A 25,859-nucleotide genomic window follows, 5' to 3' on the forward strand; every position below is an offset into this window, starting at 1 on the left:
TCCAAACTGTTGTTGAGCTTATTTAAAGATTTCAGTTATTGTAGGTTTGACCTGTATAATTTCTATTATGTATAGTTTCTATTTCTCTGTTGAGATTCTCCATTTATTCATTGAGCATATCTTTCCCTTTAATTTAAAGAATTACTTTAATTCTTTGAACATATTTGTAAAGTCATTTTGAGTTCTTTGTCTGCCAAATCCAACACCTGGACCTATTTAAAATCAGTTATATTAGAGTGAGCGATATGGTGGAATAAAAAGCTCCCCTTCGGTCTACACCCAGTAAAGCATTTGCAGTTCAGCAAAAGTGCCTCTGGTCAACACACCAGTATGGTGGAAAATTCTGCACGTCTGTGCATTTAAAGCTGGGTGGACTGGAATGCAAAGGGAAGGCAGAGCTAGGGAGCAGCAGCCTGGCTCTCTGGCGGTGGGAGCTGAGCCCCTCGTCCAGAGGACAGATAGCAACAGGGGGTGAGGGAAAGCAGCCCTGGCCTCTGAGGTGCTGGTCCAACCCGGACTCCTTCCTGCCAGTGTCCTCCCCTGTGGCAGCAGAGTCTGCAACTCAGGGATGCTGGGCCCCAGGGAAGAGAGCACAGCCAGTGACATTGGCAGCAGGAAGGCCTCAGTGGCCCCTGGAGACACAAGAAGCAATAACGAGGATACAGAGCCACTCCTCCGACAGAAGTGGTAGAGGATAGAACGCACCAACGCGCAAATGTAATTGGAGGTTGCTCACACGACTGAGCGACTTCACTTTCACTTTTCACTTTGATGCATTGGAGAAGGAAATGGCAACCCACTCCAGTGTTCTTGCCTGGAGGATCCCAGGGACGGGAGAGCCTGGTGGGCTCTGGTCTATGGGGTCGCACAGAGTCGGACACGACTGAAGTGGCTTAGCAGCAGCGGCAGCAGCAGGAGGTAAGGAAAACCATAAACTTGTGCTATTGCGCCACCTACTGGAAAACAAAAGACCGAATTTCTGCCCTGTTGAATCAGAATCAAGCAGAAAGATAACTACTTCAGAGGTACTGACCGAGGAACAGCTCATCAAGTGCCGTGAAGAACCAAAGTAACGCCATACCACAAAGGAAAATGACATTTCTCCAGAAGCCAAATTTAAAGTCATGGAATATCACAATTTAACGGACAAGAAATTCAAAAGAGGTGTCATGAAGAAATTCATTGAGTAACAAGAAAACTCAGAAAGGCAGTTCAATGAGCTCAGGAATAAAATTAGTGACCAGAAGTAATACATTACTAAAGACTCTAAAAAGAATCAAGCAGAAATTCTGGAGCTGAAGAACTCAATAAATGAGATAAAGAATGGCCTTAGAAAGCACTGGAAATGTTTCAGATCATATGGAAGAGAGAAGTAGTGAGTTCAAAGACAGAAATCTATAAATGATGCAAATATTAGAGGAAAGAGAAATAAGACATTAAAAAATGAGGACATTCTATGAGAGCTATCCAGCTTTATGGGAAGGGTAAACATGAGGGTAATGTGTATCCCAAAAGGAGAGGAGAGGGAGAAGGGAGCAGAGAGATTCCTTAAAGAAATCAAAGCTGAGAAGTTCTCAAACCTGCACAAGAAATTGGGTAAACAAGTCCTTAAAACTAAGAGAGCACCCAATTGCCTCAATGCAAAAAGACCTTCTTTAAGACAAACTATCGTAAAACTATCAAAAATCAATGACAAAGAATTAATTTTAAAGGCAGACAGAGATGAGGGGGATGATGATAATGTCCAGAAACACCCACAAAGTCTAGCAGCAGATTTCTCAGCAGGAAGTCTACAGGCCAGGAGGGAGGAGAATGATATTTTAAAGATACTGAAAGATACAAAATGTCACCTGAAAATACTTTATCCAGAAATATTATCACTCAGATATAAAGCTGAAATAAAGACTTCCTGAGATAAATAAAAATTGAGGGAGTTCACCAACACTAGATATGCCTTACAGGAAATGTTGAAAGGAGTTTTTCTGCCAGAACCAAAAAGGTAAAAGGACAGAAAAGCAAGTTAATAAATATGAATAGAATCAGAAAATTATAACTGTTTATCAGAATCAGTTTTAAACCTTTTAGTATAGCATAAAGGCTAAAGGGGGAAAATCAGAAAAAAAATAACTAGAGCCATGGTCATTTGAACATGAAAAGGGATAATTTGAAAAAAACAAAAATAGAGAAGGAGAAGTGGGGAAAGGACAAGAACCCTATAGGTAAATGAAGATAAGATGCTATCAGCAGAAAAAGGATTATTGCATCTATGAGATGTTTTATACAAGCCTCATGGTAACCACAAAACATAAATCTAGAACAGAGGCATGAAACATAAAAAAGGAGGAAACTGAAAAAATGTAGAAAACCACAAAACCGAGATGACAGGCTGGAACACAAAGAAAAAGAAGCCAGCAGTGATATAGAGAAACCAGCAACAAAAGATGAAATGGCAATACTAAGTCCTCATTCATCAATAATTACCCTAAACGTAAATGGAGTGAATTCACCCCTCAGAAGACAGAGTGGCTGTGTGGATTAAAAAACAAGAACCAATTTGTTACTGGAGATTCCAGGAGACTCACTTCAGCTCTGAAAATAAACATAGGCTAAGAGTGAAGGGTTGGAAGATGATGTTCCAAGGAAATGGCAGCCGAAAGAAAGTGGGTGAAGCCATACTCAGCAGAGAAAATAGACGTAAAGTCAAAAAATTTACCAAGAGACCAAAATGGGTGGTATGTAAAAATAAAGGGATGGGGGGACAGTTTATCAAGAAAACAGTATAGTGGTTGACACACACACACACACACACACACACACACACACACACACACGCATTAAACATAAGGGCACCAAAATATATATAATTGTTAACAGACCTAAAGGGAGGAATTGACAGCGACACCATAATAGTGGGGGACTTCAACATCTCTTTTACATCCATGGCTAAATCATCCAGGCAAAAAAGTCAACAAGGAAACTGGGCCTTAAGTGAAACATTAGACCAGATGGATTGGATAGATTTGTACAGACATTCCATCCGAAAGCAGCAGAATACACATTCTTCTCAAGAGCACATGGAACTTTCTCAAGGGTAGGCCATATGTTGGGACACAAAACAAATCTCAGTAAATTTTAGAAGACTGAACTCATATCAAGCATCTTTTCTGATCACCATGGTATGGTATGAAACTAAAAGTCAACTACAAGAATAAAGCTGGGAAAATCACAGATGTGTGGAGACTGAACAAAGTGTTACTGAGTGACTGTTAAGTCAATGAAGAAGTCAAAGGAGAAATAAAAAATCACCTGAAGGTTAAAGTAAGATGAAAAGACAACATACCAAAATTTATAAGATGTAGCAAAAGTGGTACTAAGAGGGAAGTTTATAGCAAAACAGGCCTACCTCAAGATACAAGAAAAATCCTAATGAACAATCTGAACTTACACTGAAAGGAATGAGAAGAAAAAGAACAAAGAAAGCCCAAAGTCAGTAGAAGGAAAGAAATAATAAAATCAGAAATGAAAGAGGAGAAATAACAATGTATACCACAGAAACACCAAGGGTTACAAGAGAATATTATGAACAGCTATATGCCAACAAATTGGACAACCTAGAAGAAACGCATGGATTCTTAGAATTGAACAAGTGTCCAAGGCTGAATCATGAATAAATAAAAAATCTGAATAGACTGATCACTAATACAGAGATTGAAACAGTAGTCAGAAGCTCCCACCAAACAGAAGTTCAGAACCAGGCAGCTTCACAGGTGAATTCTACCAAATATCCAAAGCTTTAAGGCCTGTCTTTCCCAAACTATTCCAAAATATGTAATAGAAGGGAATGCTTTCTAACTCACTTTGCAAGGACAGCATCACCCTAATACAAAAATCAGACAAAGACAACACACGTATATACACACACGCAGAGTGATGAACATAGTTCAATATCTCTGATGAACATAGTTGTAAAAATCCTCAACAAAATATTAGCAAAGAAACTCCAATAATGCATTAAAAGCTTTGTGTACCGTGATCAAATGGGATTTGTTCCAGAGGTGCAAGAACAGTTCAATGTAGGGACTTCTCTGGTAGTCCAGTGGTTAAGAATCCACCTTCCCATGCAAGGGACACAGGTTCAGTCCTTGGCTGAGGAACTAAGAGCCCACATGCCATGGGGCAGCTAAGCCTGTGTGCCACAGCTAAGGCTCAATACAGTCAAAAATAAATACATAAATATTTAAAAAATGGTTCAACATATGCAGATCAGTCAGCCTGATGCAGCGCATAAACAGATTGAAGGATAAAAACATACAATTATCTCTGTAGACGTAGAAAATCAGTTGATAAGATTAAACATCCCCTTATGATAAAAATTCTCAATAAAGTGATGTAGAAGGGACATCAATTCAGTTCAGTTCAGTCGCTCAGTCGTGTCCAGCTCTTTGTGACCCCATGGACTGCAGCAGCCAGGCCTGCCTGTCCATCACTAACTCCTGGAGCTTACTCAAACTCATGTCCATTGAGTCGGTTAGCCATCCAACCATCTCATCCTCTGTCATCCCCTTCTCCTCCCATCTTCAATCTTTCCACCATCAGGGTCTTTTCAAATGAGTCAGTTCTTCGCGTCAGGTGGCCAAAGTATTGGAGTTTCAGCTTTAGTGTCAGTCCTTCCAAAGAATATTCAGGACTGATTTCCTTTAGAATGACTGGTTTGATCTCCTTGCAGTCCAAGGGACTTTCAAGAGTCTTCTACAACACCACAGTTCAAGAGCATCAATTCTTTGGTGCTCAGCTTTCTTTACAGTCCAACTCTCACATCCACGCATGCCTACTGGAAAAACCATAGCTTTGACTAGATGGACCTTTGTTGGCAAAGTAACATCTCTGCTTTTTAATATGCTGTCTAGGTTGGTCATAACTTTCCTTCCAAGGAGTAAGTGTCTTTTAACTTCATGGCTGCAATCACAATCTGCAGTGATTTTGGAGCCCCCCAAAATAAAGTCTGTAACTGTTTCCACTGTTTCCCCATCTATTTGCCATGAAGTGATGGGACCAGATGCCATGATTTTAGTTTTCTGAAAGTTGAGTTTGAAGCCAACTTTTTCACTCTCCTTTTTCACTTTCATCAAGAGGCTCTTTAGTTCTTCTTCGCTTTCTGCCATAAGGGTGGTGTCATTGGCATATCTGAGGTTATTGATATTTCTCCTGGGAATCTTGACTGCCGGGACATATGTAAACATAATATAGGTCATATTTGGTAATCTTACCGCCAATATCACACTCGATCATGAAAAACTGAAAGCTCTCTCTTGAAAATTAGGAACAAGACCAGAACAAGACTCTTGCCACTCTTCTTTAACATAGTACTGGACGCCCTAGCAAGGGCAGTTAGGCAAGAAAAAGAAATAAAAGGTATCCATTTTAGAAAAGAAGAAGTAAAACTCTTTGTGGATGACATGATTTTATATTAATGTATAGAATACCCTTAAGATTCTACCAAAGAACTATTAGCCATAATCAGCAGATACAGTGAAGTTGGAAGGTACAAACTCAGCATACAGAAATGTGCTGTGTTCCTATATGCTAACAATGAACTAGCTGAAAGAGAAATTAAGAAAACAATTCCACTTATAATTGCCACAAAAAGGATCGAATACCTAGGAATAAATTTGACCTGGAGGTAAAAGACCTGAAATGGAAGAAGACACAAATAAATGGAAAGATATTCTGTGCTCATGAATTGGGAGAATTAACATGGTTAAAATGTCCAAATGACCTAAAGCAATCTACAGATTTAGTGTAATCCCTATCAAAATACCAAGAATATTTTTCACAGAAATTAAACCAAAAAAATCTAAAATTTATATGGAACCACAAAAGACTTGAAATAGCCAAAGCCATCCCGAGAGAAAGGACAAAGCTGGAGAGACCACATTTTCTGATTCCACACTCTGTTTACAAAGTATGGCAATTAAAACAGCATGGTCTTTGCAGAAAAAAGTACATAGGTCAATGGAATGGAATTGAGAACCCAGACATAAACTCACACACATAAAATCTATTAAGTTATAACAAAAGAGCAAAGAACATACAATGAGGAAAGGATTGTTTCTTCAGTAAATGGTGTTGGGGACAGCCAACGTGAAAATAGGTGAAACTCCACGCTCTCTCACCCTATACCCCAAAATCAACTCAAAATGGATTAAAGACTTGAATGAAAGGCCTGAAACCATAAAACTTCTAGAATAAAATTTGACTTTGATTTTTGCAATCCCTGTCTAGATATGTTTCCTCAGGCAAGAGAAACAGCTGCAAAAGAGATCAACAAAATGAGAAGATTACCTACCAACTGGGAGAAGATACTTGTAAATGTACATATTATAAGGTGTTAATATACCAAATATATAAAGAACTCATACAATTCAACCACCGAAAAATAAACAACTTGGTTTTAAAAAATGGACAGAATATCTGAAATAGACTTTTTTCCCACAGAAGACATACAGATGGCCAACAGGCATATGAAAGGATGTTTGACATCACTAATTATCAGGAAATGCAAATCAGAACCACAATGAGGTATTACTTCATGCCTGTTGGAATAGCTGTTATCAAAAAGGCAAGAAATAGCAAGTGTTGGCAGGGATGTGGAGAAAAGGAAACTGTATGCTCCCATATACTGTGGGTAGGAGCATAAATTGGTGTAGCCACTATGGAAAACAGTTGGGAGATTACTGAAAAATTCAGAATAGAACTATTCTGTGATCCAGCTGTCCTATATCTGAGTATGCAAAGAATATGAAAACACTAATTCAAAGAGATATATGCACCCCTATGTTCATCACGGCATTCTTCACAATAGCCAAGATATGGTAACAACTCAAGTGCCCATCAGCAGATGTATGGACACAGGTGTGGCATATAGACACAGTGGAATACTACCCAGCCGTAGAAGATGAAACGGTGCCCTTTCTGACAACATGAGCAGACCTCGAGGGCATTATCCTAAATGAAAGAAGTGAGATGGAGAAAGACAAATGCTGCAGAATTTCTCATATGGGAAATAATGTAAAAACATATGGGAATTTCTCATACGGGAAATAATATGAAAACAAACAAAAACCCAAAGTAAATGAACAAACCAAACCTAGTAAGGACAGTTAGATATGGAGACCAGAGTAGTGGCTGCCACAGGGGAGGGGGCAGAAGGGGGAGGGTGAGATGGGTAAAGGGGCTGAACTGTATGGCGAAAAAAATGAAATCAGTTCTTTTGACTATTACCTTTCTTTTTTTCCCTGACCATAGCTCATAATTTCGGGTTTCCCTGGTGGCTCGGATGGTAAAGTGTCTGCCCGCAATGCGGGAGACCCGGGTTCAATTCCTGGGTCAGGAAGATCCCCTGGAGAAGGAAATGGCAACCCATTCCAGTATTCCTGCCTGGAAAATCCCACGGACCGAGGAGCCTGGTGGGCTACAGTCCATGGGGTCGCGAAGAGTCGGACACGACTGAGCGACTTCACTTGCACCTTTCTTTTTTTCCTTGACCATAGGTCACAATTTCCCGTTTCTTTGCATGTGTTGGTTGAAGACTAGATGTTGCAGACACATTGCAGCGACTCTGACTTTTTAAGTATGTGTTTTTGAGGACTTTTGATCTGAGAGGTAGTCAGCTTGCCTGGATTCAAATCACAAGCTCTGTCTCCTTTGATATGTAGCTGCTACTGTGTGCTGGTGCTTTGTCTCATGGTTGCCTCTGTAGCTTAGCTCTGTAGAGGTCTTCTCTGTACCTGCAAAGTTGATGGTTCGACAAGGTTTGGGCATGGATGCTGTTGACCCCTGTGGTTTCCGTGCTTCTGCTGGCTTTAGGGTCTGTACCCTCACCCATCAAGCCCACTTGGCTTCAGCTTTCTGCCAGCTGAGGAATGTCCTTGGTTATAAAAGCATCAAACTCATAAAGATCTGATCCTGTGTAGTTCCATCCTTCAAGGCTGGGTATCTCTGGTTTCTGACTTCTTTTGGTTGGGTTCCCTGGGATCTCTTTCACTCGTGTGTAGATTATTTATGAGCCAGGAATTTGGCAGTTGCTCTGAATTAGGGTTTCATTCATTCTGTGGTTTCATGTTGACACTTTGCCTTTAAATTTCTAGCTGCCTGAAAATTTCCTAGTCCTGAAATCTGATCTTTGACACCTTTAGCTGGTAAGACTGCAGTTTTTCCTACCAATATTTTCTGTAGCCTTGGGGGTTGAGTTACACCCTGTGGCCAGCAAGCTGCAAACACACAGGTTTTAGCTATTTTATTTGCAATTTTTTGAAATCAAAATTCCCTCTGGTTTCTATGTGCTTTTGAATGCCCTATGGCATCTGTGAGTGATTTTTTAAAATTTATTTCTTAAATAGTTATTATATATGGGACTCTGCATGACCATTTCATTCTACCACCATCATCTGAGGGCTTCCCTGGTGGCTCAGAGATTAAAGCGTCTGCCTCCAATGCGGGAGACCTGGGTTCGATCCCTGGGTCGGGAAGATCCCATGGAGAAGGAAATGGCAATCCACTCCAGTATTCTTGCCTGGAGAATCTCATGGACGGAGAAGCCTAGTAGGTTACAGTCCATGGGGTCACAAAGAGTTGGACACGACTGAGCGACTTCACCGACCAACCGACCGACTGACCATCATCTGATGAGGACTCTGTCCAGGGAAGAATCATGAAATTTTATTCTTTGCTTTCCCATCCCTTTCTATAAGGTAAGAGAGGAATTTACTTTGATGAACTAAAAAATGATTGATATCAGCAACCTGCAGGTAAATTAAGCAAAAAATAATTTAGATAATGAATAGACATAATTTACAATGTTTTATCATTTTACACATATGATTTGTGAAAAAAGTCACTGGCAAGTACACGTGGTTTAATTGACTACAGCAGGAGTTTATAGATCAAAACTTCAGAACAGTTAATGGTGCATCTTCAGTCGTGGTCCTATCCTTAGTGCTTGTCACAAAGTCATGTGATGTTGTATTGATACCTAAATTATGGGCATAGCACATGGCATGCTACACAACTTTGCAGCAGTTCAATTTCTCTTCATTAATTTGTATTCACATGGGTCAGCTGTTGCTGTTCTGTCAATAAGTTGTATCCAACTCTTTGTGACCCCATGGACTGCAGCAAGCCAGACTCCTCTTGTCCAGTACTATCTCTCAGAGTTTGCTCAAATTCATGTCCATTGAGTTGGTGATGCCATATAACCACCTCATCCTCTGCTGCCCCTTTCTCTTATTGCCTCCAATCTTTTCCAAGTAATTGGCTCTTCACATCATGTGGCCAAAGTATTGGAGCTTCATCATCAGTCCTTCCAATGAACATTGGAAATCAAAGTTGATTTCCTTTAGGATTGACTGATTTGATCTCCTTGAAGTCCAAGGGACTCTCAAGACTCTTCTCCAGCACAATTTGAAAGCATCAGTTCTTTGGTGCTCAGCCTTCTTTATGGTCCAACTCTCACATCCATACATGACTACTGGAAAAACCATAGCCTTGAGTATATGGACCTTTGTTGGGAAACTGATGTTTCTGTTTTTTAATACGCTGTCTAGGTTTGTCATAACTTTCCTTTCAAGGAGCAGACATCTTTTAATTTCACATGATTCAGAATATCTATTAATGTAGTTCCAGCGAAGCTGCAGTTTATAGTTTCATTTTGTGAGGAAAAGAAAATGTGCAGATTTATTGCATAAATTGGGTCACAGGGGGCTCATTTCACCTGTTTAAGAGTACACGTTGGTTCTAAACACGTTCCTTTTGGTATGTGTGTGACTTGAAGTGTCATTAAAGAAATTCCTGGACAGTAAGATTCATCTATTTTGGCTTTCCAGTTCTGTGAATTTTATAACCACAAGCATGCTTAAAATACAGAATAGTTCACCCCTCTCCAAAACTCCTTCTTATTCTAGTCTTTTCTACCCCCTCACCCCCACCGATAACCTCTGGAAACCACTGATATGTTCTCGATCAGTGTAGTTTTGTCTTTCCTGGAATAGCGCACAGTGGGGTCTTACCGTGTATAACCTTGTGAGACTGACTGTGTTCACTTTTTCACGATGCCTTTGTGAGTTTTCCACATTGGTGTGTCTCTTAGTAGTCTGTGCCTCTTTCGTGTGAGGAAAGCATCCAGTTTTGAAACAAGTGGGTACCTTGTTGTAGGATGAATGAGATCTTTTCAGCTAGACCTCTTTGGGGGAACATTTGTTAATGGGCCAGTTTGAGTTTCTCCCTTAGTTTGATGGTTCTGTCATTGCCTTTCGTACAAAATATTGACACTTTGGTCATTTCATTATTTTATGCTGAAATTCTCCTTAGATAGTCAAAATGAGTGGGGATTTACTTTAACTTTGGCCCTCAAGCCATTGGTCTACAAGACTTAGCACTCAAGGGAAGGAAACACTGGATTGGTAAGCGGAGAGTCGGCCAGTTTAAGGCAGAGCTAATATGTATTTTGCTTTTGTATAAAAATATAAAAAGGACACTTTGCATTTCAGATTCCTGAAAGCCCAATGCTCATACAAGTTGTAAAAATAGGAGCGGCACTTAAAAGTGTTAAGTGGAGTGATTAGGTGTCTGGACAAGCGTATGACCTGTGATGCCTTGAAGTGGCCTCAGCTGACGTGTTGGTCACCAGGCCCTTCTGCTCTCCGTCCCCTGATACTCCATGTCACAGGCCACTCCTACCCTGTTGTACCCTCAAGCGTGGGCCCATCATGCCAACTTCTGGATTTTAGCACAGACATAAACAGCAGAACACTGGCTTCCCCGTGGCTCAGTGGTGAAGAATCTGCCGGCAATGGAGGAGCCACCGGAGGCCTGGGTTCGATCCCCGGGTCAGGAGGATCCCCTGGAGGAGGAAATAGCAGCCCAGTCCAGTATTCTTGCCTGGAGAATCCCCACGGAGAGTGCAACCTGGTGGATGACAGTCCATGGGGTCGCCAAGAGCCGGACACGACTGAAGTGACTTAGCACGGCACACTCAGCATGAGTGCAGGGGTGGGACTGTGCTGTAGGTTCGGGTACCGACTCGCCGTCTGATGAGAGGGGCTTTCTGTTGTAAGACAGAGAAGGGCTTGCAGGGTGGGGTATTGGAAGGGGGCAGGGGACGTTCATGGGGTGCAGCCTGGCTTCCTGTGCTGGGATGGGTACCCAGAAGTTGCCCCATTCTGATCTTCGCAAGCCACTTTCCTTTACTTACTTACGCTTCCTGCTTCCTCATAACCTTGCCATGATGCCCACCCAGCTCTACTCATAGTGCCTCAAAGGACTGGGACCTGTTATAGTCCTGGTTTCAGTTCACTCAGAACCTCCTGCGAGTATCTGGTTGCTCCAGCTGGCCTGTGGATATTGGGTCCACTGTGGTGGCAGGCTTTTGTGGTTCTGATATGGTCCATGAGCCTCGGCTTTTTAGCTGGGGCTGCAGTCGGGGCAACAGTAAAGAAGAACTATGGCTGAGCAGACACCCCATAACCATCCATGAGAGGAGCCAGTAGATGAGGTCTCAGCCTGGGCTGGAGTGCCCTGCAGCCTGCAGCCCTTCACTGATGCACAGTGGATCACTCATGACAAAATGTTCCAGCAGCATAGTCTGTGCTGCTTGTATGTCCTGGGCCACACAAGTCCTCAGACTCTGCCCTAGACCTCTGGCACCAGACCCTCAGCGCTGGAGTGGGACCCAGCTATCTAGGGTTTAATAAGCCCTCCCGGTGGTTCTCATGTTTCATTCTAGAGTTTGAGACCCAGTCACCCAAGGCATGCACTTTTCAGTGGTAGGTTTCTTTTGCTTAAAAGTTGTTTTCTACGTTTTGTGTTGTATGAACTGATAACGTGCAGGGTCCAGCGTTACATTAAACCGAAGCAGTTCTTTCTCTTGTAATTGATAAGTGAGATGAATTACTGATACAGATTTTCTTATGTCAAACCACTCAGGATAAAGCCAGCTTGGCCAAGGTTATTTTCTTTAAGCAAAAAGTTTTTCTTCAATATTTAAAAAATATAGTTTTATCATACCTTTTAAATAAATTCCTGTTATAATAGTCAAATACATAGAAGTAAATGATACTTTTAAAAGAGAAAACAATAACTAGAGCTTATCTCCAGGTATATCTTATTTTGGAGAGGTTCATGTTAATGCATTATTCTCAGTTGTTTTTGAGAAAAGATGTTATTATACAAATAGGATTCTAAACACTTAGTCTTGCTTGCTGAGAGTAATGTTTTTCTGGAGCAGGTGTTGGCGGCTGTGGCCCAGAGACCAAATTCTGCCTGTTGCCTATTTTTGTAAATAAAACTTTATTGGAACAGAGCCTCTGCCCATTCATATTGCCCATGGTGATTTTGCGCTGCAACTGCAAGGGTGAGTGGCTGCCCCCAGAGCCTAAAGTATTTTCTGCTTGGTCCTTATGGAAAAAGTTTGCCAGTGTCTGTTCTAGAGAATACAATTAAAATGTTTCATACTTTAAAGAAAATGATTTTATCCCGACTGATGTCAGTAATGCTCCTTGATGGGGAGAATTCGGGAACATCTAGGTCACTTACTGGCATCATAATAGATGATTAGCTTCTCCAGGTGCCCAGGGGGTCTGGCTCTAACTTTGTGAAGTGGGCTCATGACAGACATGCCAAAAATGTCATGGCAAAATATCGTCATGAAGAGATAGTGTGAATGATGAGCAAACATCGACACCACTTTTGCTGCTTCTGTTTAGAGTTTCCCTGGTTTAGGAGTATCCCAAATATCTCTATAATTTGCACCTGATCTCTTGGACTAGCAGCTGTGACTACTTGGCCTGAACTGGAGTTTTTAGAGCAACACCTTAACTTTCCTGATGTCTAGGCCTGTAGTCGCAAGACGGCTGGGCAGTGGGAATGCCCTGTGGCGTCTGTCTTACCACTTGTCTTTTATATCTTCTTCCTTCCTGACCAGTCTCTTTTTGAAGCAGATACAGTTTCTTCTACTTCTTCCTGGCTGCCCGCTGCCATCGCTTCCCTGAGTGCATTGTCTGTGAAATCTGTCTTGGGTCTCCCGAAGTGAAAGTGAAAGTCACTCAGTCGTGTCTGACTTCTTGTGATGCCGTGGACTGTATAGTCCATGGAATTCTCCAGGCCAGAGTACTGGAATGGGTGGCCTTTCCCTTCTCCAGGGGATCTTCCCAACTCAGGGATCGAACCCAGGTCTCCTGCTTTGCAGGCAGATTCTTTACCAGCTGAGCCACAAGGGAAGCCCAAGACTTGCTCCTTTTTTCCTGGAGTGACAGTCTTCCTCCTTGTCTTTGATCTGCTACGGTTCATGTTCAGGGGTTAGCCCGCTGGTGCCCCTCCTTTACTCTCTGGTGGGCTCTGTCTTGTCCTTACAGAAGGTCCTCCTTCAGGTCCTCCCAAGCTGTTGATGGGAAGGCCCTCTCACTTTGGTGGTGTGTTTGGACCCTGGGATGGTAGTTTCACCCTGGATACCTTCTCGATCACATGTATCTCCCCCAGCACGGCCTTGGGAGTGAAAAGAGAAACCAGCTCCTCACGGTGACCTAGAGCAGCGGTCCCCAACCTTCTGGCACTAAGTTTTGTGAAGATGGTTTTTCCGTGGACCGGGGTTGGGGGTGATGGTTTTGGGATGATTCAAGCACATTACATTTATTTTGTATTTTATTTCTATTATTATTACATCAGCTCCACCTCAGGTCACCGGACATTAGATCCCAGAGTTTGAGAACCCCTGATCTAGAGTAACGTTGTTTACCCTCTTGGGTTTGGTTTGTTAATATTGGTTTAAGCTTTTTTGTCTTATGTTCATGAAGAGCTGTTATTTCTTTAATTATCCGATCTCTGTCTGCTTTTTTGTTTTTTTTCTCTGAGAAGTTTACTCTGTATTCATAGACTGAGTTGGAGAATACTCTCTTCTCCTCTTCAGTGATCTGGAAGGCTTTCCTGGAAAAGTTGGCAGAACTTCTCTCTAAAGTCACCTGACCTGGTGTGTTCAGTGTGGGAGGGCTACTGAGTTCAGATTTCCATGGTTATAGGATAGTTTAGCTTTTCTGTTTTTCCATGAGTCAGTTTTTGTGGGTTGTATTATTGTAGGTGGCTTCCCAGCCCAGGTGGTGCTAGTGGTAAAGAACCCACCTGCCCAGGCAGGAGACTAAGAGACGAGGGTTCAATCCCTGGGTCGGGAAGATGCCCTGGAGGAGGGCATGGCAACCACTCCACTATTCTTGCCTGGAGAATCCGATGGACAGAGGAGTCCATAGGGTCACACAGAGTTGGACCTGACTGAAGTGACTTAGCGTGCATGTGCGTGCACGCGCACACACACACACACACACGCGCACACACATGCACAATCTTAGAAATGAGTCCTTTTCATCTGTTTTCAAACCTATCAGTCTGCAGGTATTTATCAGATTCTTCTACCTTTTAAATTTCTGCCACATCTGTAATGATATCTCTGCTTTAATTCCTAATGTGGTTTATGAACTGTGTCCTCTTCCCTGCTTTAGCAACACTTGAATTTTTTAAAAAATGTTTTCTTTTTAATTCACTTCTATGCTTTTGTCTCCTTCCCTGTAATTTCTTTGCTGTGGCATGAAGACTCCCCATGAGCTGACAGGAGGCCGCTGGGCAGTTGTTACTGACGAAAAAGGAGCCAAGTCCCATGTTTTTAACCTTTCTTGGCCCTGTCAGCTGCCTTGTCTATAAAGTGGGTAGAGTGGGTGAAGTCATAGCTGGGGTTCCTACCAACTGTTCTGTGCTGTGTGGCAAGGTTGCCTGACTATGAGTGGAGTCCATCCATGTGCACAGCTTACTGCCTCGGTCAGTACACAGTCAGGCTGTAATATTCTCACTAGAGTTTATTAATATTCTTATTTAAAGGCAAATTTGTTGGCTTTGGGAATGGCGATGGTTTTATTTAACCAGCATGAAGGCGTGATGAACCTTCATCACACCTTCATGTTGGAGGGCTGGTGGAGTGTCCCCCTGCACTGCCTCAGATTTTTATTTTGAAATAGTTTTAGTTTTACAAAAGAGTTGCAAAGGTAAGGTAGACCATTATACCCTTCAGTCACCTTGACCTAATGTTAGCTTCTTTTATAACCATGACAGAATGGTCAGAACTGAGAAACTAACATTGGCTAATTTTTCCAGCAGTGTTCTTCTCTTGTAGGATCTGACTTAGGATTCTTTGCTGCCTTTGATCTTCAGGTCATTTGGGACCATTTCTTGGTTTTCCTTGTCTTTCATGACCTGGACACTTGAGGAGTGCTGGTCTCTATAACGAGAGTTATGGAATGTGCATTAATGTAGGTTTATATGATGTTTTCTTATGATTCACCAGGGTTTGTGGATTTGGGGCACAGTGAAGTGACCTTTTCCTCAAGGGCTCACATCACGTGTTGGGGCACAGGATGTCAACGTTACTACTGATGATATTCACCCTGATCACTCAAGGGGGTGTCTGTCCCTTTTCTATACTATGAATTTATTATTTTTTCCTTTCCTTAATTGTATCTTTCTAATACAATTTATTATATCTTTTCATGTCAATTTTATTAAAGTATAATTTTACATCCCATAAGAATTGCCAATGTTAAGTGTACCATTCAAAGATTTTTTTCAAAGCAAATATAGGGAGTTGTATAACCATCACCACAGTCCCGATTTTGGATGTTTCCATCACCCCCCAAATTGCCTGTTGGCGTCAGTCTCTTTCCATCTCAGCTCTGGGGAGCCACTGTTCTGCTCCCTGTCTCTGTCAATTTGCCTTTCCTGGATGTTTCATATGAATGGAAAGATACAGTGTGTGGTCTTCTGCATCTGGCTTCTTTCACTGAGCTTGGTGTTTTTGAGGTTCATCTGCTGCTGCTGCTGCTGCTGCTAAGTCGCTTCAGTCGTGTCCGACTCTGTGCGACCCCATAGACGGCAGCCCACCAGGCTCCCCCGTCGCTGGGACTCTTCAGGCAAGAACACTGGAGTGGGTTGCCATTTCCTTCTCCAATGCATGAAAGTGAAAAGTAAAAGTGAAGCCGCTCAGTCGTGCCTGACTCTTCGCGACCCCATGGACTGCAGCCTAGCAGGCTCCTCTGCCCATGGGATTTTCCAGGCAAGAGTACTGGAGTGGGCTGCCATTGCCTTCTCCAGAGGTTCATCTAAATTGTAGCAAATATTAGTATTTCATTCCTTTTTATTGCTCAGTAATGTTTCATGGTATGACTATACCACATTTTGTTTATGTATTTACCACTATAGTTTCTAGTTTTGGCTATTACGAATAATGCTGGTGTAAATATTCATATACCATCTTTGTATGGACATGCATTTGTTTCTCTTAAGTGGCATTCTAGGAGTAGAATCAGTGGGTCATTTGGTTAGCATATGTTTTAATTTTTTAAGAAACTGCCAAATTATTTGACAAAGTTTCTATATCATTATTTATCCTCCCAGCAACATATGAGGCTTCTAATTTCTCCATGTCTTGTCAACACTTGCTTGTCCTTTTTAACAAAATTATTAATTTTAATTAAAGTATAATTTACAATATTTGTGATGGTTTTTGTCATAAATCAGTATGAATCGGTCACAGGTATACATGTGTCCCCCCATCCTGAACCCCCTCCCACCTCCTTCCCCACTCCATCCTTCCAAGTTGTCCCAGAGCACGGCTTGGGGTGCCCTGCTTCATGCATCAGACTCGCACAGGTCATCTGTTCTATATATGGTAATGTTGCAATGCTTTTCTCTCAAATCATCCCATCCTCTCCTTCCACCGAGCCCAAAAGTCTGTTCTTTATGTCTGCATCTCCTTTGTTGACCTGCATGTAGGATCGTTGGTACCATCTTTCTGGATTCCATATATATGCATTAATAAATGATATTTGTCTTTCTCTTTCTGACTTACTTCACTCTGTATAATAGGCTCTAGGTTTGCCCATCTCATTAGAACTGACTCAAGTACATTAATTACAGCCATTTAGTAGGTCAAAAGTGGCATTTCATTGTGGTTTTAATGTACATTTTTAAGTGACTAATATATTGAATATCTATTCATTGGTTATTAATAATTTGTATGTCTTCTTTGAAGAGATGTCTGTTCAGATCATCTGTCCATTTTTAATTGGGTGTTTATTTTCTTTTTATTGAATCCTAAAATTTCTTTATATAATCTGAATATGTCATTTATCAGGAATGTGATTTGCAAACATTTTCTTACAGTCGGTGGCTTGCCTTTTTATTTTCTTAGTGGTGTCTTTTGAAGCACAAAAGTTAATTTTAATGAAGTCAGATTTGCCAGTTGGTTGTGTTCATTAATATCAAAACTAAGAACTCTTTGCCTAACCCAAGGTTATGAAGATTTTCTTCTAAAAGCTTTATAGCTCCAACTCTTACATTATGTCTAGATACATCTTGAATTAATTTTTTATATGATGTGAAGTAAGGATCCAATTTCATTAAAAAAATACCTTACACATTAAAAAATTAGCATACTTTTAATTTTAGAACAGTTTTTAGGTTTATAGGAAAACGGAGCCGCAAGTCCCGAGAGCTCCCATCCCCTTCCACACACACTGAGCACCCTCTCTTATTGACATAGTGCCTTGTGTGGTGCATTTGTTACACTTCATAAGCCAGTACTGATGCATATATTGGTGCACTAGGGCTGCTGTAACAAAGCACCCGCATTGGGTGGCTTAAGCAAGTAGTTTTCACGCGATTCTGGAAGCTGGAAGTACAGGGTCGAGGTGTAGGCAGATCGGCCCCCCCCGAGGCCTGTGTTTTGCCTCGTGATGGCATCTGCCCACCGTGTCATCTCCTGGCTTTTCTCTGCATGTGCTCATTCTTTGGAACCCCTCTCGTGTCCAAATTTCCTCTTCTTATGAGGACACCAGCTGGCTTAGATTAGAGCCCATCTAAAGACCTCATTTTGAGTTCATCACCTCTTAAAGGCCCTTTCTTCAAATACAGTTGCATTCTGATGTACTGGGGGTTGGGGAGACACACGTCAATCCATAAAGGATACATCATTATTAACTAAAGACCATAGTTTACATTAGGGTTCATTCTTCATGTTATACATTCTGTAGGTTTTGACAGCTGTAGGAAGGCGTGTTCTATCATTGTAGCATCACACAGAGTAGCTTCACTGCCCTAAAAATCCCATGTTCCACCTATTCATCCTGTGCCCCTCCACCCCCTGACAATCAGTAATACTTTTATTGCCCTCATAGTCTCAGGTTTTCCAAAATATCATATAATTGTGTTAATAATTATATGGCCTGGGTCAGGAAGAGCCCCTGGATACCAGGGATAGGGTACCCAGTCCAGGATTCGGGGGCTTCCCTGGTGGCTCAGATGGTAAAGAATCCACCTGCAATGCAGGAGACCTGGGTTGGGAGCATCCCCTGGAGGAGGGCATGGCACCCTGCTCCAGTATTCTTGCCTGAAGAATCCCCGTAGTCAGAGGAGCCTGGCGGGCTACAGTCCATGGGGTCACAGAGAGTCGGACACGACTGAGCGTCTAAGCACGCCGCCCATCCTTTGCCGATTGGCTTCTTGCACTGAGTAAGATTCTCCAAGTCTTTTCATGGCATGAAAGTGCATTTCTTATCAGCACTGAATAATATTCCATCATATGGATGCACCATGGTTTATTTACCCACTCTCCCACTGAAGCATATCTTGGTCGCTTCCAAGTTTATTTTTTATTTATTTGGCTGTGCTGGGTCTTAGTTGCAGCATGTGGGATCTAGATCCCTGATCAGGGATCGAACCTAAGCCCCCTGCATTGGGAGCTCAGAGCCTTAGCCACTGGACACCAGGGAAGTCTCACCTCCAAGTTTTAGCAGTTATGAATATGCTGCTGCTGCTAAGTTGCTTCAGTCGTGTCTGAATCTGTGCGACCCCATAGACAGCAGCCCACTAGGCTCCTCTGTCCCTGGGATTCTCCAGGCAAGAACACTGGAGTGGGTTGCCATTTCCTTCTCCAGTGCATGAAAGTGAAAAGTGAAAGGGAAGTCGCTCAGTCGTGCCTGACTCTTAGCAACCCCATGGACTGCAGCCTACCCGGCTCCTCTGTCTTTGACGCTGTAGGCACAAGTTATGAATATAGGTGCTGTAAATATCTGTGTGCAGGTTTTTGTGTAGGCATAAGTTTTTAACTCCTTCAGGCACAAATAAATGAGCACCATTGCTGGGTCCTGTAGTGAGAGTGGGTTTAGTTTTATAGGAAGCCACCAGCCTGTCATCAGAGTGGCTATACCGTTTGCATTCCCAGCAGTGAAGGAGGGTTCCATTTGTTCCACATCCTCACCAGCATTTGGTGGTGTCAGTTTTCTGGATTTTGGCTTTTCTAAGTATGTAGTCACATCTCCCTGGTCTTAAACTTGCATTTTCCTGATGACATATGATCTGGAGCATCTTCTCATATGCTTACTTGCCATCTGCATAACTTCTTGGGTGAAATGTCTATGACGGTCTTTGGCTCAGTTTTTAATCAAGTTCTTTGTTTTTTTATTCTTGAGTTTTGTGAGTTCTTTGTATATTTTGTATAATAGTTGTTTATCAGATATGTCTTCTGAAGATATTTGCCTCCCCCCCCCCCCAATTTGTGGTGTCTCATTCTCTTGACAGTGTCCTTAGAGTAGAAACGTTTGATTTCAATGAAATTTAGTTATCAATTGTTTTTCATGAATCATTCCTTTGATGCTGTAGGCACAAGTTTACTGCTAAACCCAAGGTCATTGAGATTTTCTCATATGTTACCTTCTAGGAGTTCTACAGTTCTGCATGGTCCATTTGTGTCTGTGACCCATTTTCAGCTACATTTTGTGAAGGGTTTCAGGTTGATTCCTGGTTTTGCGTGTGACGTCCAGCTGTTTCAGCATTGTTTGTTGAAGAGGACTGTTCTTCCACTATTGACTTTGCTTTCCTCCTTTGTCTGAGAGCAGTTGACCATTTGTGTGGATCTAATTCTGGGCTTTGTTGTGTTCCAGCTTTATTTATTCATTTTTTAATTAATTAGTATTTGGCCTATGGATGTCTAGTCATACTACCACTATTTGTTGAAAAGACCATCTTTTTCCCACATTGAGTTACCTTGGTATTTGTGAGAAATTCAGAGCATAATCGTTTACTTCTGGGCCCGCCCTTCTGCCCCACTCATCTGTAGCTTACACTTGGCCTGTTATCACACTGTCCGAGTACCTTGATTTTATAAGAAGCTTTGAAATTGGGTAGTGTAAAGCCTCCAACTTCATTTTTCTCCTTCCTCCCCACCCCAAACTGTTTTGTTTATCCTAGAGACCCATTTCATGTGAATTTTACTATCAGCTTGTCGATTTCCACAAAAAAAGCCTGCTGGGATTTTGCTAGAATTAAACTTACAGATCTACTTGGGAAGAATTGCCAACTTAACAGTATTGAGTCATCCAGTCCTTGAACATGGAATTTCTCTTCATTTATTTAGATCTTCTTTAATTTCTCTCAACAATGTTTTGTCGTCTTCAGTAATTTAAGGCTCATGCGTCCTTTGTTAAATATATTGAGTATTTACTTCTCTTTTAATGCTGTTGTGAGTGGAATTGTATCTTTATGTAATTTTAAGCATTCTTAGCTTTGTAGGACTTTGCTATTTGGGGGACATTGTTCTCATCATCTATAAAAGTTGGAAGCTATATAATTCCAACCAAGTTGGTGCTGTCATTTCAGGTACATTGAGGGTAAAGTATACTTTATAATTACCATCTCAAGTGACTTGGGGGTTGCTTGTTGGTCATAGATCATTTATTCATTCATTTTGGGCACAAAACCAGCTATTTATTTAGCTCCCATTTTGGTTGGTGCTTTTCTGCGCTAAGCTGGGTTGGCCTGTGTGTCCACAGTCGCCTGATCACCTGTTTTCTTAGGACCAGCCAGATGTTGGCTGGCACCATGAGGTGCCCGGGCCATGTGTCTTGCATGGTGGCAGGCTAGCCCAGGCTTGTTCTCATGTGAGTGGTAGAGATTGGAGAGAATGGAGAGGCCCTGGACCCTAACAGGCCCGGGCTCAGAGCTGGTGTGCGCTTGACAGCTTCATTCTGTTGCTCAGAGTGAGCCAGATTGAAGGGGAGAGGAGATAAACCCCGTCTCTTGATAGGGGGAGCTTCAGAATCACACGCAGAGGTATGTGGGTGTAGAAAGGGGAATAACTGTGGCCATTTTTGCACACAATTCATGACTCTAGTGTGTACTTCTGTGATTCAGCCTGCCTCATTAGACTCTTTGTTTGTTTGTTTCTTTGGGAAATTAGTTACCTTTGAATTTTTTGCAGGCACAAATACCACCTCTTCCAATATGTGCGACTTAGTAGTAGTAGCAGGTGACATATTTCTTTTCTTAGATTCCGGGGCATTCAGAGCACAAGCAACCGCGTAGTTGGGAAGTGAGAAGAGTGATGTAGTTGGGTGCCTGCGGCTGATGGCAAGGGCATATTCCTGTTGCAGAAACAGCAACTGTACTGGTATTAGTTCTGGTTGCAGTAAAGTTAAATCAGTGTGGAAAAGTGGGAGAGGGGCCAGCTGCAGCCCGTCTTGCTCTGCAGTAGCAGTGTCACTCATGTTCCACGGAAAACAGGACTTGGCTTGTTTGTGGTAAATGTGCTTTGCCATGATCGGTCAAGGTGAACTCTGAACGAGTCCGTACCCTGGAACAAGTCCTAGACCATTTCCCTGGGTTCAGGGGGACCTCTGACGTTGCCCAGATGCTCCTCCTTGGCCTTGGGGGTCTCTGGACTGTGTTCAGTGAGGGAGGGGCGTGAGGAGCCTGTGTGCATCGTGGCCTCACCCTGCCTCGTCCCCTGAGTTCGCTGTGATTTCAGGCCGAGCGGCCTTGCTTGCAGCAGTTGAGAGCATCTGGGCTGCCGGTCAGCTGAGGAGTGGGTGGTTTCAAGTGATCTGCTGTCTCTTCTTTGGGCGTTTAGTTTGTGAGGCTGGCACTGCTTCCAGGGGTATCAGGGACCTGGCCAAGGGGGGTCCCGCCGGGTCCCAGCAGGCTGGTCCAGCCGGGGGACCACGTGCGTCTCTTGCCTTCCCACAGGCAGCCTGTGCGGCGACGGCTCGGGCGCCTGCTACCTCCTGCCGGTCTTCGACACCGTGTTTGTCCGGAGGCGCCACCGCCGGCGGGGCCTGGCGCTAGCCATGCTGCGGGACTTCTGCCAGACGTTCCGAGAGGACGAGGCCCTGGGCGTCAGCTGGCCCATCTCGCCCGCCATGTACCAAGGTGACGGCTGCGTCGGGGAGGGGCGTCTGGGGAGTGGGACGCGTAACTCCTGTGTATTCCAGATGATTCTGGGCCGGGAGGTCCCTCGGAGGCCCTGGCACCATGACAGGCCTGTGGGTTTTCTCTTCCTTCTGAGAAGCCTCCCGTTGTTGCAGCACTGAGACCACAAGCTTGATCACAAGGGGCAAACCTTGTCCAGCCCCTGAGAAAGAGCTGGATTTAGAAAATAATAAAAACCAACCAACCCAGCATCAGAGAGAAGCAGAATGCAGGGAACTTGCCCTCCGTTGACGGCTGCTGTCTGGCCTCAGAGGGCCTTTGTTCTCTCCCAAGAAGATGGTAATCATCACTCTGCTCCCTGGTCCCAGGGGGACCAGGAGCTGAAGGAAGCATGTTCCGAGCCCTCCCCGGGTTCCCCTGGGGAGGAGCAGGCTTCAGAGGACAGGGGCCACACTGCAAAGACCCTCCCATGGCCTGTATCTCCGCCTGGCAGGGAAGGAAGCTCTGAAGGTGCTGACTGCAAATCACACTTGGGGTCTCAGTTGCTTCTGCATCACCCTCGCTGTGCCTGGGCTCGGGGGTGAGAAGGCAGCGTGTGGACAGAGCGGCAGCTGGAGGCTCAAGGCCGGCTGCTCCACGCCTCCCTGACCGCCTTTTAGCCTGTACAGTCCTACCTTGGAATGGCCCAGAGGGCCCGCTGCCTGGGGCCCGATGCTTTAGCGCCCTGTCGAGGCTGAACATCTGTCCATGGAATGAGGAATCTGTGGGCCCAAGGGGTTGTTCTCAGCCGGGTCCAGGCCACTCCTAAACCAGCTCAGGCTACTGGAACCCCAGGATTCTTGCCTGGGGCTGCCCAGGGCCCAAGTGGACTCCATCTTGGGCCTGTGCTCCTAAGGCAGACCGTAACACCCATCTGCACGTCCTTATCCTGGTGGGTGTCATGGAGCGTGGGTGTGGAGTCCACGCTCGTATGTCCAGTGTGCGGGGAGCTGGACGGGGAGGAGAGGGTGGGCTGCCAGCTGGGGGCTGGCTCTCTTGGCATGGCCACCTCCAAGTGCAAAACACCCAGGAGTCTAAGAATTCTAGATTGAAAACTGGCTTCTCCTCTTGTTGAGGAGTTACATTTGTCAAGACAGGAGAGCAGGGCCTCCTCTCTAGCACTCAACCAGCTCGGCTTCCACCTTCTTAGCATCATGCCCTCTGGGTTTCCATCTGCGCTCTTGCCAGGGGCCTGATGCAGCCCCCAGCGCCGGTAGAACCGGGGCCCTGCCATGCGGAAATGCTCACCCTGTGAATGTGGCATAGACGTCTACAACCTTAAGAGGGTTTGGAGTCCGGACGTCTGTGGATGAGCGGGAAGGGTCGCTGGGAGAGGAGGGCTGTGGAGCTCAGAGGCAGGGACGGCGTCTGCAGAGGGGACTGGGTGGGTGATGTCATGGGGCTGAATAGGGTCCCCCCGAAGTCTAGCCCCCAGGGTGACTGTATGTGGAGGTGGAGCCCCTCAGTCGTGTCCGACTCTTTGTGACCGCGTGGGCTGCAGCACTCCAGGCTGCTCCGTCCTCCACTGTCTCCTGGGGTTTGCTCACACTCATGTCCATTGTGCCAGTGATGCCAGGAGCTATCAGGAGGTGATTAAGGTTGGACGAGGTCCTAAGGGGTACCTTGATCCAACAGGACAAGTAAGAGAAGGCCCCCGTAAGAGGAGGCGATAGGGCCCAGTGGGTACAGAAGGGAGATGGGGAGAAGACACAGTCAGAAGAACCATCTCCAAGCCAAGAAGGGAGATCTCAGAAGGCAAGCCTGCTGACGCCTTGGTCTCGAACTTCCAGCCCAGAGCTATGAGAAGACAATTGTCGGTGGTTTAAGGGCTCCTGGCGAGTGGTGTTCACTGTGGCCCCCTGAGCAGGCTGGACGGGGTGGGTGAAAGTGTGAGGCAGGGGAGGGCACAGAGGGGTCAGAGAGCTGGGGGTGGGCCGGGCGGGGGACACAGGGGAGGGTGGGCAGGGCCAGCGGCCCCCCTGACTGCTCTGTGCACTCCCTCCAGTCTGCAGGAAGTTCCTGGCGGCCCACCCAGCCGAGCGGGGACGCCTGTGGGAGGTGGAGCCCCACGGAGCCTGGGGCCAGCGAGGCAACATCTGGCTGAAGGTTCAGCTTCAACAGTCAAGACTTCATCCGGACTGTGAGTGGGCTGAGCCGTGCCCTGTGGGCTGAGCCGTGCCCTGTGGGCTGGTCGCTTCTAGGGTCGGTGGCAGAGGCACAGGTTGGGGTCGAGTGCCCCGGGGAGACCCTCTCTTTGTCGCTGTTGCAGGGACAAAGGAGGGAGCGAGAGCCGGGTGGTGGCATCCTGGCCTGCTGCCGCCTCCCTTCCTGAAGGAGCCACACCTTCCAGGCCCTCTTGCTCAAATATTAGCTCTCCCTCAGGGTAGCCGGATCAGAGATTCCCTGGGAGTCAGGGTCCCCCTCTTCCGATTGGAAGGATCAGGGAAGTCTGCAGGAAGGCGCCTTGGAGATGCCGTTTCCTGCAAGCGGAGTGCGTCATCTGTAAAGATTCTGAGGCACACAGAGGTTCGCGGGGGAGTGGACTCTGCCCCTCATCTGCTGGGAGGGTTCACGCAGGCAGCGGCCCACGTTCTGTGTCTGCAGCCTCGCTCTGGGTGGTGGGCAACCCTGTTGGGGACACACCTGCCACCTCCAACAAGCGGGCTTGGCGGCGGATGGCGTCTGTGCCCGGGTCGGGGCTCTCAGGTGGGGATGCTGACCCCCTCAGGCCGGGTCTCAGTGGCAGCTGGGGGTCAGGGCTGCAGTGGGGTGCGAGGGGTCTAACTGTTCAGATTCAGAAGGCGTGGCTGCCCTCTGCTTCTGGCCCCCAGCCCCCTTCAGTGTCTGTGCCAGCCCTGCGGCTGCAGGCAGCTCGTTAGGGATGGGCGCTCTAGGGGCCAGGCCTTCTCTTCCCCTGGGAGATGGATTCCCCTGAGGTGGAGACCAGGGAGAGTGCCAAGGAGCTCATTGATGACGAGAGCGATAGGTTTTGCTCCTCGGCTGCCTTTGGGCCAGGAGGCTTAATGGGTCTTTGCAGAAATTAATGGGGTGGCCGGGCACCTGGGGAGGAGGCCGCGCAGGGCTGTGACTGCGATTCTAATGAGGTGGTTAAGTGACTTGCCCTGCGGCGCGCAGTCAGAGATGAAGGGAAGCCCACTGGGTCCCGAGTGCTTGGCCAGGCAGCCCTGGGGCTTCACAAATGAGCCCGCAGCCCCCATGGAGGCCCAGCCCTGCGGCTTGGACACTACAGCTCCTTGGCTGGAAGTGGGGGAAAAAGGCGGGGGGGCTGCCCTTCAGAATGCGGAAATAGCACGAGCTGGAGGGGGTTGGCAGGGGAGGACACTGTCGCATAATTGGGGAGATGGTTTCCTCTGAGGAGAATTCCACTGGGGGTTATTTCAAGAGCTGAGGAGCTGGTGTGGTCTGGTCAGGGGAAGTGAGCTAGGATTCCGACGCCAGGCCTGTCACTGTAGCTCACCCTGAGATGCACCAACTCTCTCCTTAAAACGGCAAATGAACTTTCACAGAGA

General features: G+C 45.2%; 1 protein-coding gene across 1 annotated transcript in view; it reads left to right on the top strand.

The window, feature by feature from the left end:
* Positions 1-25,859, top strand: part of LOC128066970 (protein FAM169B-like) — an 88,456-nt gene that overhangs the window by 58,184 nt on the left and 4,413 nt on the right. The window contains exons 6-7 of the mRNA XM_052660100.1: positions 22,108-22,290; positions 24,335-24,469. Of these exons, the coding sequence (XP_052516060.1) occupies positions 22,108-22,290; positions 24,335-24,469 (318 nt within the window). The remainder of the gene's footprint in view (positions 1-22,107; positions 22,291-24,334; positions 24,470-25,859) is intronic.

Source organism: Budorcas taxicolor, chromosome 21 (genome assembly GCF_023091745.1).
Source record: "Budorcas taxicolor isolate Tak-1 chromosome 21, Takin1.1, whole genome shotgun sequence".
Taxonomy (NCBI): domain Eukaryota; kingdom Metazoa; phylum Chordata; class Mammalia; order Artiodactyla; family Bovidae; genus Budorcas; species Budorcas taxicolor.